Consider the following 20614-nt stretch of genomic DNA (forward strand, 5'->3'; position numbering starts at 1 on the left):
GCACCATTTACCTTACTATTTGTGTGATACTGCCTGCCAATAAAAAATCCTGGAGATGTTTGGGGGAAGCTGTTTTTCTTCTGAGTCGAAGTTTAATGTTGCCTTCAGATATTTCTTCAGCTGGTGGTAGTGTGGATGGTGTTTCATCTTCTAATGATGAATATTCTTGCAGTGATTTTTGTCCAACTGTAGTAGATTCTGCTGCTGGTGTGGGAGAGGTACTCCCTTCTGTGAACTTCGTTAGAATTGATAAAGGAGCTGAAACTACGTCTGTTAAATCTTCATTTTGGTGTTGGAGAATTTCAGTTGCTGTGATGGGTGGTGGTAGTGGTATCGTAGGGCAATTCTTGTCTTCAACTATTAACACTGCATTAAGTACTTCTCGACTAATGAATGCTTTTCCAAGTTTATTTGTGTGTAGCCCATACCTGGTAAAATGACTTCTTTCCACATATGTGGCATTCGGGAAGCTTTGGCATATTTTTTCAAATTTTCTATTAGTAACAGCAATTTCTTTGTTGACACAAGATTTTTCCATCAGATCAAGTCTTTGTGGTATACTTGCAACATAGAAGTTCATATTTGTAATTTTCTGCAGTGTGCTTCTTAGTGCTCTCGTGGCAAGTTTACCCTCATTCCTATAAACGTCATTAGCACCCCCGATTATTAAACAGTTTCTTCCAGGCTCCAAAAACTGTTCAGTTTTTTTAGAATTTCACTCAAGGGAGCCTGGTTTCATTATTCCACTAACCTTAAACATAGATTGCATGTTACAAATGATAACAGCTAAGCCCTTTCCATGACTGTCTGAGAGCATGCAAATATCTTCTTTGTTCTTCTTACTTGAAGTTGTCATGTTCTCATGATATGTATGTTCCCTGCTAATTATAGTACTGGTATTTCCTTGCTTGTTATTATGAGACTTCGTACTTCACTGGTTCTTAATCTCTGCATTTGGTGAAAGTACTTCGTTTCTTTCACTATTTTCACATCTTTTAGGATCATCACAAGTTAAAAGTTCAAAATTATTTGCTAATGGGAACCTGAAGTTGTTCTCATTACGGGTAACACGATGGAACTTTTTGGGCCATATGAAGTCATCGTTTTGCCCATTTACAATAGTTTCACTACACACTGATTTGACTTCTATCACTTTTTCAAGCTTCTGTACATACGGTTTGGCTAACACAAGATCGTATTTTAATGAAGCAGTCACGCAGTCTTCTCGATATTCCTTTTGTAAACACAATATATCACGATAACTACAGTGCACTTTTCCACAGTCACAAGTCATGTTTCTTTCTTCTAAAGTATTTAAACATTGTCGATGGATCCATTTTTGCTACCATGGGTATAATTTAACACCATTTCTCGCCTTCTTACTACATTTTACACATACAGGATTTAAAAACTCGTAATTTTCTGCTGATCTGTTGATTAGTACACTACTGGCCATTAAAATTGCTACACCACAAAGATGATGTGCTACAGATGCGAAATTTAATCGACAGGAAGAAGATGCTGTGATATGGAAATGATTAGCTTTTCAGAGCATTTACACAAGGTTGGCGCTGGTGGCAACACCTACAACGTGCTGACATGAGGACAGTTTCCAACCGATTTCTCATACACAAACAGCAGTTGACTGGCATTGCCGGTGAAACATCATTGTGATGCCTCGTGTAAGGAGGAGAAATGCGTACCATCACATTTCCGACTTTGATAAAGGTCGGTTTGTAGCCTATCGCGATTGCGGTTTATCGTATGGCGAAATTGCTGCTCGCATTGGTCGAGATCCAATGACTGTTAGCAGAATGTGGAATCAGTGGGTTCAGGAGGGTAATAAAGAATGCCGTGCTGGATCCCAACGGCCTCGTATCACTAGCAGTCGGGATGACAGGCATCTTATCCACATGGCTGCAATGGATCGTGCAGCCACGTCTCGATCCCTGAGTCAACAGATGGGGATGTTTGCAAGACAGCAACCATCTGCACGAACAGTTCGATGACATTTTTCAGCAGCATAGACTATCAGCTCGGAGACCATGGCTGCGGTTACCCTTGATGCTGCATCACAGACAGGAGCGCCTGCGATGGTGTACTCAGCGACAAACCTGGGTACAAGAATGGCAAAACGTCATTTTTTCGGATGAATGCAGGTTCCGTTTACAGCATCATGATGGTCGCATCCGTGTTTGACATCGCGGTGAACGCACAATGGAAGCGTGTATTCGTCATCACCATACTGGCGTATCACCCGGCGTGATGGTAAGGGGTGCCATTGGTTACACGTCTCTGTCACCTCTTGTTAGTATTGATTGCACTTTGAACAGTGGACGTTACACTTCAGATGTGTTACGACCTGTGGCTCTACTCTTCATTTGATCCCTGCGAAACCCTACATTTCAGCAGGATAATGCACGACCGCATGTTGCAGTTCCTGTACGGGCCTTTCTCGATACAGAAAATGTTCGACTGGTGCCCTGGCCAGCACATTCTCCAGATCTCTCTCCAATTGAAAACGTCTGGTCAATGGTGGCCGACCAACTGGCTTGTCTCAATACGCTAGTCACTACTCTTGATGAACTGTGGTATCGTGTTGAAGCTGCATGGGCAGCTGTACCTGTACACGTCATCCAAGCTCTGTTTGACTCAATGCCCAGGCGTATCAAGGACGTTATTACAGCCAGAGGTGGTTGTTCTGGGTACTGATTTCTTAGGATCTATGCACCCAGATTGCGTGAAAATGTAATCACATGTTAGTTCTAGTATAATATATTTGTCCAATGAATATCCGTTTATCATCTGCATTTCTTTTTAGTGTAGCAATTTTAATGGCCAGTTGTGTATGTCTATACGTGGTGCCGCCATCTTGAAGAAAGATAACAGTCTATTCCAAGAATGAAACTTGTTGCTCACAAAGACTTCCTTAACATACAGCTGATTAGTTAAGCCATGATGTTCAGAATAATTGAACAAGGAGTTAACCAATTTCTGAGATTCCAAGTTAGTGAAAAATCCAAATGCTGCCTCAGCTAGTAAGATACTAGCTCTCTCTCTCTCTCTCTCTCTCTCTCTCTCTCTCTCTCTCTCTCTCTCTCTCTCCCCTCCCTCTCTCTCTCTCTCTCCCTCTCCCCCCCTCCCTCTCTGCCCCCCCCCCCTCCCCCTCCAGCCTAAGCTCACTTGCTAAAGCTGAAGCAACACATTTCAAAGTTATGTCAGAGAAAGAAATTCTGATGTAGGCTACAACAAAGAAAATCTCTTAATATTTTAATGGCAAAATCCCAACTACATTACCAAAAAATGTTACATCTGATATATCTTGCACCAGACATCATAAATTGGCTCATGTAGAATAAATGTAACAATGTGAATATGTTGATTGAAAGTCGTTCTTCCAAGTTTAACTTGGCATATAATCCAGTTAACAATATATTTATAATTGGTGATGGTCCTCTCCTTTCTTCTTCATTTTTTATTCTGATAAAACGCAGTTGATTTTAACCTGGTCATCTTATGTTAATAACAAGCCACTAACTGTTACAAAATGGAATCAGAGACAGTGCAAAGTGTATCTAAAGATGAAACTTGGTTGTTCAAGTTCCACACCATCCATACAGAAAGTTCAAAGACTGATTTTATTCCTGGTGTATAGGTGATATCAGTGCTGTAGATATGGTGGCAGCTTGAACTAGTAATTATAAACAACAGATGTGTTTTCAACCACTTGTTGTGATTAGGCAGAGTTAAATAGTGCAAATGCAGCCGTAGAGTGTCAGTGTTGTGTGCCAAACTGCAGTGGAGCAACATCCTTAAATCATTTGTTCGAGACATTTTTCAGAATGTTTTAAATAAGAGAAAAGTGTGTGCAAAGTTTGTCCGGTATACCCAGACTGCTGAACAAAAACAAGATGTGGATGCCTGCCATGATTTGATTGAAATACAAACTGCGGACTTTTCTTTTCTGGAAAAAAGTCACCCCAGGTGATTAGACCTATCAATATCTACCACAAAAAACAGATATTCACATGAAGCATCAATACTTTGATAACATAACCGACATTCAAGCCATTGTGACATTCAAGTTGAACAACATCCCAAAAAAGGACTTTTTCAATAGTTTTGCATGCTTGTATGAACATATTGTGCATTGTAATCAAGTAGGTGGAGACCATGTAGAACATCTGAAGCACTGAAACTGTCATCTTACCTTTTCTCGTCTTTTTATAAATCCAGCCTCGAAACTTTTTGTTATGACGGGATATGTCAACTGTGACCAGCTTGTACTTTTGCGTATGTGTTATATATTGTGTGGTATCTCCAACTTAACAATTTTAGTGATATGAAATTTAATAAATATATTTTCTTAGCTGTATATGTTTTATTTAAAGCTAGCTTATATGTGCCTGCATATGCTGTAATGCGTTTGTTGTGCACATAGGAACTCCAGCATTATATTAATGTCCCTCCTGAAGATAAAATTTCACAAATTAAAATAGATAATAGTATTAATAGTATTCACTTTCTTTCTGAAAGCTCAAATTTTGTGCCCATGTTTGTTTTCGACATAAATATCTTTTGAAACATTCTTCAATGAGCAAAAGACAATTTCTGGTTTTTTTTACCCAAACATGTTTAGATGCTATTTCACGATCTTCAGTGGGATTCCTTTATTGTTCTTTTCCACAGAAAGTAAATGTTACATAAATAAACTAAAAGCTTTGGAATCATGGTCTTCATATTCCAGAAGTTTTTACAAAAATATATACCTATATAGCTAATGCTGTCGATCCTGTAGCTGTCTGGCTTCTGCATTGCAACTAACATTAGAATACAGTTTCTGATTTGCAGCTGCATCTGCATTTACTATGGCCTGTATTTCCTCTTTAATGTATAAGATATCTTGCATGTGACTGTATTCATAATGTATTTTTACTCAGTGTCACAGATATTGAAGCTCATTATTTTGCTCCATACATTCTTGTCTTTCAAAGGCCTGAATAGTTTTATTTAATAAGAGGTAATATATGTGAATGTAGACTCTCCCAGTGTATATTACTAATGAATAGCGCTCAGGTGTCCACCCAGGTGGTAGTGTTAAAATACCACCATGATTCGACAAAAGTTATAATCTTCTGACAAAGAGTATGATACTCATTGAAACATCACAGTACGATAATGCTGCAACCTGAATGGAAACCTGAGAGCTTTTCATGAAGAGGTAATATAGCTTAAAGTTTTTATCAAACATTAAGTCAGGCATATTTTCAATAAATAACAAAATTATATTCACATATTTAACTATTTTCAAAGATACATGTATTAGTTTCATACTATTAAACATTTTTCACACATTTTAAGGATTTAATTTGCTTTTTATACAGTTCTTGCGTCAGAAATCACAATATTTGAAGACCATATGGAAGTGGAGGAAACACAAGATATGGAGCAGGTAACTAGCACATTCAGCAGAACACCAGTACAGACACAGAGTCAGCATCAGCTGGAACAACAACAACAGCAGCAAAAGCAGCTCTTAGGGCAACAAGGGGAACAAGAGCAGAGTCATCTTATGCATCAGCAAGTACATGAACAAAGGCAAGATGACCAGACTCATATACTCCAAGATCTGCAGACATCAGAACAACTGCAGCAGCAACAACAACAACAACAGCAACTACAACCACTGCAGGAGCAGTGCTTTTGGCAACAGGAGGAGCACCAGCAGGACAAGAACGATCCACAGCAGTGTCAAAATGAAGCTCCAACAGAACATGTTACAGACATGCAAACAGATGATGAACCAGCTGGGGAAATGAGAAGCTCCAGTCAACCTTTAAGTGACAATAGTGATATATGTGGTAAGTAACATCATCCACTATATATTTACTGAATAATTAATTATGTCTATGTTGTATACATTTTGGCTGGGATTAAGTAGAGTTTATGAAGTAAATGAAAATCATAGATGGTAAATAAATGTCTGTGGCGAGTTATTAATTTGGTATGGGAGAGTCCTGGGTGCAGAACAGTATAATAGGAATAAAGGTAACCACTCACTGTGGAGGTGAAGCAAGATTGTCCAAAAGATCAACAACATTTTCCACACACACACACACACACACACACACACACACACACACACACACACACACACACACACACACACACACACACACAGTTACATTGTACGAGCTGAGTGCCGAGGGAAATCTCAGAGAAAAGAGGATTTGTCATGTCTAGATTAAATATACCAACAGTTTCTTATTATATTAACAACTGGAATCATATGCTTTTGAGTTGCTGGTAATGGAGACTCATTTATACTCTTTACATTATGAAACTTCCCACTAGAAATCTCCAAATATTTCTTGATTAAATCAAAGGATGGGAAATCCAGAATGAATTAACAACAATATGAGCTTGGATAGATTGCTGATCACCACATAGAGGAGGCATTGACTGGCATGCACAGTCAAATGTAGACCAAGTTACCAGACAAAGTCCTTCATCAGATGAAACAAACACACACACACACACACACACACACAAAGCGCCATAGTTGCTTCAGCTCCCATAGTTTTATGAAGTTCCAATAGGGGACAGCTCTATATATAGCCTTCAAAATGGCATCTGTAATGGAGGTGCATTCCAAGCTGAGAGCTATCATTGAGTTTCTTTTGGTGGCAAAATCTGAGCATCATAGAGATCTGTAGGTGCTTTCAAAAGGTCTACAGAGACCTGGCAGTGAATGAAAGTTGTTAGGTGAGGTCTCTCATCACCACAACGAGGTTGAGGAAACCTCTCCGATCTGCCACGTGCCAGCCAGTGGCCCGATGTGACTCCGGTAATGTTGGATCACATGGACACTTTCATTTGAGATGATTGATGGATCACAATCAAACACATCACTGCACAACTGGACATCTCTGTTGATAGTGCTGACACACTCATCGACTTGTTGGGGTACCGTATTTACTCGAATCTAAGCCGCACTCGAATCTAAGCCGCGCCTGAAAAATGAGACTCGAAATCAAGGGCAAAAAAAAAATGCCGAATCTAAGCCGCACCTGAAATTTGAGACACAAAATTCAAGGGGAGAGAAAAGTTTTAGGCCGCACCTCCATATCGAAACAAATTTGGTCCATTGTCATATGAGACCAAATTTAGGTCGAATGAATGACGATACAGGTACAGTAGTTTGGTTCGAGTCGTAAGCTTAGCAGTTAAGCTTTACCAGGTAGCCATTGCTATGCGTCAGGCGCTCCGTCTGTATTTATACGGGTACCCTTCCTTTTTCACGTGCTTCGTCTGGTTTGAGTAGATTGCTTATTTTTCTTTGATCTAATAAGTGCTGTTCTCTTTGTTATAGGTGTTTACGTTACTCTAAGCTGAAAATGCATTATTGTGCTGTGTCATGCATTGTTTGTCACATTCTGATACTGTGTATTTACGAACTGTCGCCGTTCGCGGCATGGCTTGCTTTTGTGCGAGCTACCGCCGCTTACAATAAAAAAAAAAGAAAGGAATTGTTTCATTAGCGAAACAATGGCAAGAGACTGCTATTTGTTGTTACTTACACTGCTGCTTTCTTTGATAATGATCAACAAGAACCAAATAATAGACTGTGTATGATAGAAGATGTTCTGAATGAGAGTTTAGTGAAAATTTTTCTCCGTTTGAAAATCTTTGCAGACGCCACTTTTGTACATTACATTCAGCACAGAAATAAGAGTCTTCTTAGATTTAAAAATCTAGTCAATTGCCGTGCTTCATTTCTGACTGTATCACTATTAGGCATAAGAATAATACGAATATAAACATGACATGATATGTATATTCTTCCGCGTTTGCTGTTGTCTCACACTAGTTTCGTAGTTTATTGGGCAGACAGAATTTAAATGAGATAGCAGCAAACATGAAAGAATACATGGCAAAATGTTTATACTCGTATTATTCTTATGGTGAAGAGAATACTGCATGTGATTCACAGTTCATAATAGTTCCTATTAACAACCATCTCTTCTCACAGGTAGGAAAAAATTCAGAACAGAGAGTTGGCCATATTGACAAACATCTCAAACATTCTTTCCAGTCGGATTTTCGTAGTACATTGATATGCTGCTACATTCGAAGATGAACAGTACGGAATTTGTATTTACTTCGTTGGATAATGTATGAAGGTGCAGTGGTCGAAACTCGGGACGGAGAAAAAGAGCTCGTCTTCCACCTTTTTTTTTTTTTAATTTATTTACTGACGCAGAGATTTTGGCGCCAGTATTTATCTTTGTGCCTGCAAAACCTGCCTGTGTAGCGCTACATATATTCGACGGCAGAAGTTAAGCTGTGGCGGCACCTACCAACATTTTTCAGAACTTCCGCTTACTTTGCACTCGATTCTAAGCCGCAGACAGGTTTTTGGATTACAAAAACTGGAAAAAAAGTGCAGCTTAGATTCGAGTAAATACGGTACTCAAAGGTGTGTGCACACTGGGTTCCTCGCCACCTAACAAAAGACCATAAAGAGCAAAGAAGGACCATCTGTGTGGAATTGCTTGGACATTATGAGGCTGATCTTGACAATTTTTTGTCAAACATTGTCTCAGGCAATGAAACATGGGTTCATCACTTCAAAACAGAAACAAAACAGCAGCCCGTTGAGTGATGACATACCACCTCTTCTCAGAAGAAAAAGTTTGAAGCCACACTCTCAGCTGGTAAAGTCGTGATGACAGTGTTCTGGGACTCTGCAGGGGATATTCTGTTTGATGTCCTCCCTCATATTGCAAAAATCAACTTTGAAGTGTATTGTGCTGCTCTCGGGAAATTGAAGAAATAACTTCAGCATGTTCATCGGCACAAAATTGCAAATGAACTTCTCTTTCACCATGACAATGCAAGGCTTCACACAAGTCAGCACACCTGAGAGCAGCTCACAAAACTTCATTGGACTGTTGGCCCAATGAAGGATATACTCTGCAGGAAGCAGTACACAGATGATGGGGATATTATGGATGCAGCAAGACACTGGCTCCAACATCAACCAGTAGAGTGGTACCGTGCTGGCATATAGGCCCTCCCAGTAAGGTGGCATAAGGCTGTTGCATTGAATGGAGGTTATGTTGAAAATAGGATTTTGTAGACAAATAAATGGGGAATAGGATGATGCATTGGAACACTGAATAAAACTAACCTGCTTTCAGAAAAAAATGTGTTGCATTACTTATTGAATACCTCAGGGAAAGACTTAAATGGAGGGTGTGGGGACAGTGGGTTACTGGAGATTGAGACTAGGGTGATGACAGGAGCAAAGGATGTGTTGCAAGGATAATTTCTACTTGTGTAGTCCAGAGAAGCCAGTAGCATATGGAGGAATCCAGATGGCTTGGATTGTGAAGCAGCCGTTGGAAGTGAGCATGTTATGCTCAGCTGCATGTTGTGCCACCAGATATTAAATTTATTCTTGACAACAATTTATCTGTGGCCATTCATCATTGTGGACAACTGGTTGGTAGCCATACTGGCATAAGAAGCTGTCCATTGTGTGCAGCAGGGTTGACATATGACATGGCATGTTTCGCAGGTGGCCCCATCTCTGGCGGTATAGGATAAGTCTGTGACAGAACTGGAGTATGAAATGCTGAGTAGCTGGATTTCGCAGGTATCTTCCACAGGGATATGATCCTTGTGACAAGTAGTTGGGAGTAGGAATGGCATAGGGATGGGCTAGGATTTTGTATATGTGGGGTGGGCAATGAAACACCAATTTACAAGTGGTGGGAAGGATCTTGGACAGGATGTCCCTCATTTGAGGGTATGATGCTAGAGAATAAGAATATGGTTCAGTTGTTCCAGTCTATGATGACATTGGATGACAAGTGCAGTGCTCCTTTGTATCTGATTCTTGGGTGGTGGGGGAAGGATTGTTGATGTGTGAGGATATGACATGGGAAATATGCTTGTGGACTATGTTTGGAGAGAAGTGTCTGCCAATGAAGCCCCTCATAGAACCTTTAGCATTCTAAGGAAGGGAGTTCCTGTTGCTGCAAATACATCATCCACAGGTTACCAGGCTGTAATGGAGGAATTTTTTAGTGTGGAAGAGATGGCAACTGTCAAAATACAGGTACTGTTGGTGCTTAGTTAGTTTTACTTGGTTGTGGATGGAGCCATGAGACAGGTGTTCAAATTCATTGATAGTATCTTCATGATCTGGACTCAGGGCCAAAACACCCTATCCTCATTCCTTCACAACCCTATCACCTTCATTCACATCAGCTTCACCTGGTCCTCCTCAATCTAACTTGCTGCTTCCTAGATGTTGACCTCCACAGAGAGTTCTTTCACACAACACTTTCACTGCAAAGTGCTCCAAAACCACAGAACACCACATGTGATGGAACTACCCTTGATTTTGTAGCCTTGTTCTTGGCAGCACTGATCTTGATCACTGTGAAGCTGAAAGTTTAAATGAGTATTGGGTGGTGTTTGCTTAAAGATGTATACAACACCATTTTTCATATGACATCAACACACCAATTTCATTCCTTTCAAAGTTCAGTTATTAAACACAATGACTTGTTTTTATGAGAAATTATTAGCACCACTTTCCAGAATACGCACCCACAATTACAGCTGCAAAGTTAATTGTTCTGTTGTGGTACAGAACAAACAGTGCACATTAATATGAAATCATCACAGTTCACAATTAACACAGTCTTGCTCACAATTAACACAGTCTTGCATTTATTTATTGAACAAAAGTTTAGACTTTGTTGGTTTGATTATCACAGTCCATAATTAGCATCATCATGTCCAACAACAGATCACTTCTGTGACAATAACATTTCACAGTAGTTGTTGATCAAACACAGTCCATTTGGTGTCCAAATTTTTACATACAGAATGAACAAATTTGTTGCATGGGCTAACACTGAGGGTGTATACAACACACATTTTCAAACCATGGACTGGCAGTTTTTGGTGACATCTGACTACTTGTAGATAGGCATAAGAACAAACAGTTATTTTGAAAACTACATAATGCTTTGAAATTTGGCTAAGTTGGATTTTACTGATTTTTATGAACTACAAGATTTTTGATTTACAGAAAATGTTGTGGTCAGAAATTTTGATAAATATAGGGTCTATTATCCTTACACATTGTGAATCCCCTTATTTATATGAATGAGTGCCTCATTGCAAATGAGAATAAATTATCTGAAATTATTAATTGATGAGTTAATCAACTAATACTGTATATGATTTTTTGCAGACAAATTAAGGTAAAAAAGATATGTAGTCAATGTTTGTTAACTAACATTCATTGTTAAAAAAAACTGCAATGGAAAATGAGTCTGCTTGTAACCCTTGATGTTAATTACTGCAGAAGATAATTAGTTTTAGCTAATTTAAAATACTTTACAGGAAAGCCACAATGCTTAGCTTTCAAATGGTGTGGGTGGTCCTTCTCAGGTATGAGTACTGGTTCACAGGCTTTTGCATGTAGCAGACTGCACCATCAAGTCTAATTACCTGTAACTTTTAATTAACTATGCCCTAATGAGAAGTAATTACACAAAAGGAATAAGAACACTTAGAATGAGAATCTGAATAATAAATTTAAGAAAAATTTAAAAAATTGAGATTTTTATGTGGGTGTTACTTGCCAACAGATAAATGTACTGAAAATAAGAATTAGTGAAAAAATTCATTATTTATGGGTGTAGAAGAACATAACAGATGGTAAGAATCCATCTGCTGTGTCACAACCTTAGTGCTTAATTAATCAAACAGTGTCATCTTTTCTCCTATACAAGTTCCATGAAACATGTTGGCACAATGCTGCAATCTTGGGCAGTAATCGCATGATGTCACAACTCAACCATTGGTAGTCGCCAATAAACAATTCAGCTGTTTCAGTTGACTAAATAAATTTATGTTTGAAAATTAAATATATCTTTATAGCCCCTGAGGATGTCTTCTGCAGAAGTAGACAAAATTTTGGGTTCAATAACATGTGTTAGACCACAGCCTATTGCCCATAAAACCATTATTATCAACGATATAATGATATACCGTATTTATGTGAATCTAATGCTCCATCGAATGTAATGCGTACCCCAATTTTAAAAATTAAATTAATAAAAAACAGTAATTTTGGCACATCACTGGTAGGGTATTTTTCTATTGTTGAAATTTATTTTACAATGCTAACTTTATGTCAAAAAGTAGTGAATGTATACATGAACTATAAAAAATAACAATAATTTATTTTTAAGTTACTCATTATGGTAATAAGTGACATTTTTATTATTAAAAAAGAATGCCTAACTTGATTACCTATATGACATACAAAGAAACATACTGTAAATTGCAGGCATTACTCATCATTATTCACTAATGTCATCATTACTGGAATCCTTGGAAGAGCCTATATCAGAAGTAGATTCATTTCCTCCTTCCCTGCGATCCTCAGTGTAGTTCCAGAGCACATCATCTTCACTGCCATCCAGAGTATTTGAAATACAGCGTTTCTTGAATGATTTTACAATCATTGGTGCTTTGATGCACCTCGAGGCAGCGGAAACCCAATGTGCGATAATGTTGGGTGCAGGATGTTTAATTTTGCCTGTTGGAGTCAGTTCACAATTTGGTTCATAAAACCACTTTTCATACTGTTCCTGAATGTAACGTTTGAAAGCTTTATTTATACTAACGTCCAGGGGTTGTAATACAGGAGTCATTCCTCCAGGAATAATAACGAGGTCACTGGGTAGGCTGTGGATCTCCTTTTTTATGTCATCAGTGAGATGACCATGAAATGCATCAAGTAAAGTCAATGATGGTTGCTTGGAAAGCCCACCAGGATGGAATTCCCATATGTTTCAGAGCCAGTCAAGCATCAAAGTTTCAGTCAACCATCCCTTCTCTTGATTCTGTACAATGATGTCATCAGGGAATGGCTTTTCATTTTTTGGAGTCTTGGGACTTGTTTTTTGCTTGAAGATTAAGAAAGGGGGAGTTTGTTCCCATCTGCTGTGATTGCCAGCATTACTATTACATGCTGTTTTTCACACCCAGGTGTTTTGATGGTAACTTCTTTTGTACCCTTCTTGTCAGTCATATTTATGTGGCATATCAAACCAAATTGGAGTTTCATCAGCATTGCCTATTTGGCCCATCGAAAAATCCTTCTCTGTCTAAAGTGTGATAATACACTGCTGAAATTCTTGAAGTTTCTTCTCAAAATCCTGTGGAAGCTTTTGGCATATTGTTTACGGCATCACAGAGATAAGCCTGCTCATTTCAAAAAGTGAACAACCCAACCCCAGCTAGCCTTAAACACTTGCTTCGGTATATTAAGAGGTGCAGCCATCTCTTTTGCTGTTTTTATTATGGTGTCACTGGTCACAGGTTGCCCATTCTTCCTGCTTTCTCAGATGAATTCCAAAACATGTACTTCAACTTCAGGATGTCTTCCTTTACGAGGTCCAGTGAATTTTTTTCTAGTTGCGGTAGTTGCAAATAATCCCAATTACTGTTTCTTCCATAAGTGAACATTACTCTCAGCTATATGAACTTTCTTCCTGCCCTTGTGTTACCACATTTTTCAGCATAAATAATTACTTTACACTTGAAAGTAGCTTCATACGATATTCTTCTCTGCTTGCCTTTCATTTCGTGGCTGCCTAATGCAAACACAATGCAAAGTACTGTAGTAGGCCAACAATAATATAACGAGGTTGAGAAGTATAACAATGCGTTGTAATGTATGGGACAGTACCTAAATTTCAATGGGCAAATAAAAAAACAAAAAAAAAAGACACTCTATTTGCACTGACAACTAAAGATAATTTCCTATCATGGCAGTAATGAATTTTGTTCTGACGTCTGTGAACAGAATTCAGTACTGGAAATATATACCAGCTCTTTTAACTCGATAACCTCTTACCCGATTTATGTCTGCCTTTCTTTGATTTACAGATACCGTACCTATATTTTTGTGCTAGAGTTTAATAAATGTTTTGCTGCTTCAGATCACATAGAGTAAGAAATACCGGTGAATGATTCAAGTTTGCACTTGAATCTAATGCGCCATTGAATCTTATGCATATACCAACTTTGAGTACTTCGTATGGTTTTTTTTTTTTTTTAAAAAAAAAAAAAAAAGTGCACACTAGACTCATGTAAATATGGTAAATGTTAATCCAGTCTCAAATTCCCTCTATCACCATAAAGCACAAGTAGCTACACTTACCTGATCACAGCAAATTGGTCTCAAGGGAAAGAGATTGGTTACTGAATAATAAAAATAGTATCGAGACAGCATTATCGGAACCTGACTGGGCTGTGTTGTTTGTATGTGACAATATGCTTACAATTTGATAAAGGACAAATACAGTTTGCACATATATAAGATAAATGAGCTCTAAGGATAAATGCAATGAAATATCAAACAGTACATGATTGCATGCAGAATATGCAATTATACTCAGCATTATCATGTACTATTTGGTGTAATATGTTTATAGATCCTTTGGGTTATTGATATGTATCTTTCATATTTCTATACTATGTTTGTCTTTTATCAGTTTATGAGCACATCTTCCTTCAGGTAATGTGACATAATGTATATCACATGTTTATTCCTTTTTTTCGACCGCACTGGCTGGAGACAATGGCCCTGTGTGTGTGAGTTGTGAATGTGTGTGTGTGTGTGTGTGTGTGTGTGTGTGTGTGTGTGTGTGTGTGTGTGTGTGTGTGTGTGTGTGTGTTTTCTATTTTTGAAGAAGGACTTTTTTGTCTGAAAGCTTAAATGTCTAACAATCTTCTCATTGTGTTTATCTGTGACTCAACACCTTCTCTTAACATGGTAAATAGCGAACTATTCTTTTCATAATATTGACACTATTGCATCCCGGATATTCCACTGTTTGTTTATTCCTGTTTTCTTACAACAGCTTTAATGATGGAATCGGCCAATACGATTAGTTTGAAGAAATAAAGTGCAACATAGACAAAACATTTTGTGTACAATTGCATCATGGTCACAGACCTTTACAAAGACTACCTGACTTCCATAATCAAAATATCTTGTTGCAAGAAAAGGAAATTATTTGAAACAATTAGGGCAAGCAGAGAGGAAGGAGTGATTTCATATTTTAATAAATTGTGTAAAATCTGAGGAAAAGTGGCTAAAACGTCAAAAGAATTCTGATAATGTGTAAATTAACAATCCATATAATAAAATTAAATCCAAATGGGGACTAATTATAAGAGAAACAGCAAAACCAGTTAAGAAAAGGGAGGATTTAGTATTAAAGAAAAGACTCAAATAATCAGTAATGACAATCAGTTGGGCAACATGTTTAATCATCACTTCCTGGAAGTGCCTCAGAAGATTGTCACTGACAGCTCAAGGGATAAAGTAAAAAAATACATGCATTGAGCAGTGCCACGTACGTACATACATCCAAATCACAATGATACCATGCTCTGTCAAATGAATTGTGATTCTCACAAACTTCCCCAAAAGTAAAACTGTCATTGGCTTGATAATATCTCAAGTAAATTACAAAAATCCTCTTCTTCATGTATAACATCTTTAATCTTCTTTCAGTTGATGAGACATGTATTTACTCGAATCTAAGCCGCACTCGAATCTAAGCCGCACCTGAAAAATGAGACTCGAAATCAAGGAAAAAAAATTTTCCCGAATCTAAGCCGCACCTGAAATTTGAGACTCGAAATTCAAGGGGAGAGAAAAGTTTTTGGCTGCACCTTCAAATCGAAACAAAGTTGGGCCACTGTAGTATGAGACACAACTTAGTTCGAATGAATGACGATACAGCTGCAGTAGTTTGGTTCGAGATGTAAGCTTAGCAGTTAAGCTTTACCAGGTAGCCATTGCTACGTGTCAGGTGCTCCGTCCGTATTTATACGGGTACCCTTCCTTTTTCACGTGCTTTGTCTGGTTTGAATTGATTGCTTATTTTTCTATGATATGATAAGTGCCATTCTCTTTGTTATAGGTTTTTACGTCACTCTATGCTGAAGATGCATTACTGTACTGTGTCATTCATTGTTTGTCGCATTCTGATAATGAGTGTTTACGGTAGGGTGACCAAATTATTTTCTGTGAAAACCGGGACACATTCACCCTGGTGCCAATGGACACCTCATTCCACATGTAGCCAGGTTTCTTCATTTTAAATATTAATGTTTTGTTGATGCATTTTGTTAACCCAATTATAACTAATAAGAGGATACAAATGATTGATATAATCTAGATTATCTGTATAATTAATGACATTTAATAAACGTATACAGTAATAAAGAAATGTATTACGATTTTACAAAATTTTATAGCCATTCAACTTTTAATCAATTAATATTAACATCATCTTTAATATTACTGAGCACTTGTAGATGGAATTGACTGTCCTTGGAGAAAAGGTTATTTTTCACTGCCTCCAGCCTTCTTGATCATGTCTTTGTTCTTAGAGACACAGTGATAAAACTCGGCACAATCCATTTTGTAGTTGTACAGGATCTGCAGGATTGCTTCAAGAGAGTCCACCTCCATTCTGTTTCTTTCATCAGTCCACTGGATATTCATGAACGAAAATATTCTTTCCACATTTGGCATTATGGCCTGGGATTGCAAATAAATACCTTGCAATTATTACCAACTCAGAGTAATGCTGAAGACAGTCACAGCTTTTAAAAAAACTCACCCACTTCTCATGACATTCCAATGGCGTTCCCCCCCCCTCTTCCCCCCACTTGTGAAAACTTTCTTCAATAAAATTTGAAATTTGTCAGTATGCCGAACTGATCAAAGAGAATGGAATCATCAATTTCAATCTCTTTACTCTTCAAATAAGAAACTGTCTCTTCAAGACTTTCCCATTTTGGCACTCTCTTCAGTAACATCCAATCAGACACCGGCGATGAGGGTAAATATGAGGCGCTCCACTTGCTGAGATATTCTACACAAGTGTCATAAAACTTGTTAACTTCTTCTCTAAAACTCCTTTCCACTGCTTCTGATACTTCTGCTCTTTTAAGGACAGATTTAACATTAAAAGAAATGAACTGCTGTTCTCTCCTCTTAGTAAGAGTTTCTAGAGTATTTTTCAAAACATCATTTACCTCTATTACACTTTTCGTGCTTCCCTCAATTTCCTTTATCCCATTCTGCAAAGTGCTAAAATGACTGTGAATGAACCATAAGTAGGCTTTACTTAAAGGGTTACTGAAAAACTGAACCAATATTTTGGGGGCTTTATCTTCATTTAGGAAAAAATCTTTTAACGGTTCAAACAGGCGGATTACTGTTTCAACTGCTGGAAACAGTGATAAACAGCGAGTTTTTGAGTGACACATTACATTCATGTATTCAGTTCCGTCCACAGCTCGTGGTCATGCGGTAGCGTTCTCACTTCCCACGCCCGGGTTCCTGGGTTTGATTCCCGGCGGGGTCGGGGATTTCCTCTGCCTCGTGATGACTGGGTGTTGTGTGATGTCCTTAGGTTAGTTAGGTTTAAGTAGTTCTAAGTTCTAGGTGACTGATGACCATAGATGTTAAGTCCCATAGTGCTAAGAGCCATTTGAACCATTTATTCAGTTCCCACATAATCACAGAACTCCTTAAGCCTCTCTGTTCCATCAGTATATATGTAAAAGTGTGAGTATACCTTCAGGACGATCGTTTCAACATCACAGCTTAAACTGTCAGCAGATGTCTGCAGCCTATTGTGTAAAACATGTGCAGGGCACCCTATGCCTTCAATGATTTCATGCAATGTTGCCTTTAATTTGGTAAATACATTGCATTTGCCTTGTCTTTTTAAACCACCAAAGTTTGTGTTGGTGTTGTCTCCACAAAATGCCACACATTTATTTTTCTCAAAATCAAACATTTTGATAGTATTCATACAAAATCTTGAAATTTCGTCAGATGTTTCATTAGGTAGGGAACTCACCTTCAAAAGTTTGGTCTGCTGAACTTCAAATGGAAATATTTTAGTGGCCTTATGATTGCTGGCATCAGTGGATATCCTGTAGAAAGAAGACTTTTTGTGTATTCAAGGCTTTCCTTTACACTCTGGGGAGCAATAACTCCTTTCACTAAGGCTGACACTTTAGTTCTTGCTGAACTAAACTTTTTTGCAATGGAAGAATCGTCAAACATAATGCTGTTAAGCTTATTAGTACAATCACTAGATCTATAAGTTTGGTGATGTTTTACTGTGTGGTAGGCTAGTGTAAGCTCGGCTGCTCGAACTTTCGTCTCTTCACTTGACTGATGTTTCACAAAATAATTTTGTAGAGTTTTACTGCAGCTCGGTGCATCTGTTAATGTGTTTCTTTGACCTGATGTGATCAACTATGTCGGAACGTCCACCATGACTTATACTAATAAAACAGTTACATACGGAACACACTGCTTCGTAATCAAAATGACCTTTCTTAATGAAATTCCATTCCTTGGAATAACAGTCACTGAACTTGCAGGCACGTTTCTGCATTGCGTTTCACAGTACTGCAGCAATAATACCACTAATATGAGAAAAAACTATTGCAGTTTGTTTGACAAAACATCAACTACTACACTGTTCTGACAATGAGTGTGTAAGTGGTGCGACAATCGGACGGTTTCATAGCTCTGTTACAATAATACAACTTATTACTTGTTGGCCAAAAAACCTCAAAGTAAATTATTGCCTGAGGGTATCAATACTGATAGTGTGATTACTAGTAAGGGACAATGGAGGTTTTAGACAAATAAGCTAAAATATATTAATTTCTTGTGTTGTATTTGCTTTAATATAGCGAAATCCCAAAAATTTGAGAAATTTTCACGAAATGTATTTAAAAATTGAATTCTGGTACTTCTGAGTGTCCCGAAACAAATTTTCAGGACACCGGAACACAGGGATGAAAACCGGGACAATCCCAGTTTTCCGGGACGTTTGGTCACCCTAGTTTATGGCCTGTCGCTGCCCGCGGCATGGCTCGCTTTTGTGCGTGTTACCGCCGCTTACAATAGTCTCATTAGCGAAACAGTGGCAAGAGACTGCTATTTGTTGTTACTTACACTGCTGCTTTCTTTGATAATGATCAACAAGAACCAAATAATAGACTGCATATGATAGAACATGTTCTGAATGAAAAATTTTCTCCGTTTGAAAATCTTTGCAGATGCCTCTTTAATACATTACATTCTGCACAGAAATTAGAGTCATCTTAGATTTAAAAATCTAGTCAATTGCCGTGCTTCATTTCTGACTGTGTCACTATTATGCATAAGAATGATACGAATATAAACTTGACATGATATGTGTATTCTTCCGCATTTGCTGTTGTCTCACTCTAGTTTTGTAGTTTATTAGGCAGACAGAATTTAAATGAGATAGCAGCAAACGCGAAAGAATACGTGGCAAAATGTTTATATTCGTATTATTCTTATGGTGAGGAGAATACTGCATGTGATTCACAATTCATAAAAGTTCCTATTAGCAACCATCTCTTCTCACAGGTAGGAAAAAATTCAGAACATAGAGTTGGCCATATTCACAAACATCCCTAACAGTCTTGCCAGTGGGATTTACGTAGTACATTGAAACGCTGCAACATTCAAAGATGAACAATATGGAATTTGTATTTACTTTGATGGATAATGTATGAAAATGCAGTGGTCGAAACTCAGGGCGGAGGAAAAAACGCTCGTCTTCCACCTTTTTTTTTTTTTAATTTATTTACTGACGCAGAGGTTTTGGCGCCAATATTTATCTTTGTGCCTGCAAAGCATGCCTGTGAAGCACTACATGTATTCGATAGCAGAAGTTAGTTGTGGCGGTACCTACCAACATTTTTCAAAACTTCTGCTTACTTTGCACTCGATTCTAAGCCGCAGGTGGCTTTTTGGATTACAAAAACCGGAAAAAAGTGTGGCTTAGGTTCGAGTAAATATGGTATATGCAATGTATTAAATCATGTTTGGAACACATCACTATCACAGATTATATTTCCAGAAAGGCTGAGAAATTCCATTGTCATACCCTTTTACAAAATAAGAAGTAAAACAGACATTAATAATTACTGACCAGTCTCACTAATGACCTCCTCCTTGAAAATACTGAAAAAGACTCTGTATGCAAGAACAGTAGTATGCCTATATGAAAATAAAATACTTATGTAATGCGAAGTCATTGGTGGAATTTATTATTATTTTATTATTTATTTTATGGCCTTCATTGGACCACTGTAGTCAAAAATACGAAGTTCTAAACAAGTTGTTACACATGGATACAATTTGGTTCGACAATAACTTAATATATTTAGGTAATATAATTATTACAGGCTATTCTTATATGAAAGGTGTTTTGCTCTTCTGTCTGCCCAATATTTCTTCATTCTTTCAGATATTTTCTTTCTTTCTTCATCTGAGACAACTCTTCCTGTACTCCTTTTATTGATTTTCATTTGTAGTTTGGTTTGAGGGTCTTGCAGTATTCTGGTTTTCTCTGTCTTGTTTATTAGGTCATCTACTGTAATTTGAAGTTCTTTTATATCTTCCTTAATTTCTGTGATCCATTTAATGTCG

General features: G+C 37.8%; 1 protein-coding gene across 5 annotated transcripts in view; it reads left to right on the forward strand.

The window, feature by feature from the left end:
* The window catches only part of LOC124545468 (putative mediator of RNA polymerase II transcription subunit 26), a 386951-nt gene that overhangs the window by 245005 nt on the left and 121332 nt on the right, over window positions 1-20614 (forward strand). For all 5 annotated transcript variants that reach the window (XM_047124398.1, XM_047124396.1, XM_047124397.1 and 2 more), the window contains one exon: window positions 5385-5861. In XM_047124398.1, coding sequence (XP_046980354.1) covers window positions 5385-5861 — 477 coding nt within the window. The remainder of the gene's footprint in view (window positions 1-5384; window positions 5862-20614) is intronic.

The sequence above is a fragment of the Schistocerca americana genome, chromosome 8, assembly GCF_021461395.2.
Source record: "Schistocerca americana isolate TAMUIC-IGC-003095 chromosome 8, iqSchAmer2.1, whole genome shotgun sequence".
In the NCBI taxonomy this organism is placed as follows: Eukaryota; Metazoa; Arthropoda; class Insecta; order Orthoptera; family Acrididae; genus Schistocerca; species Schistocerca americana.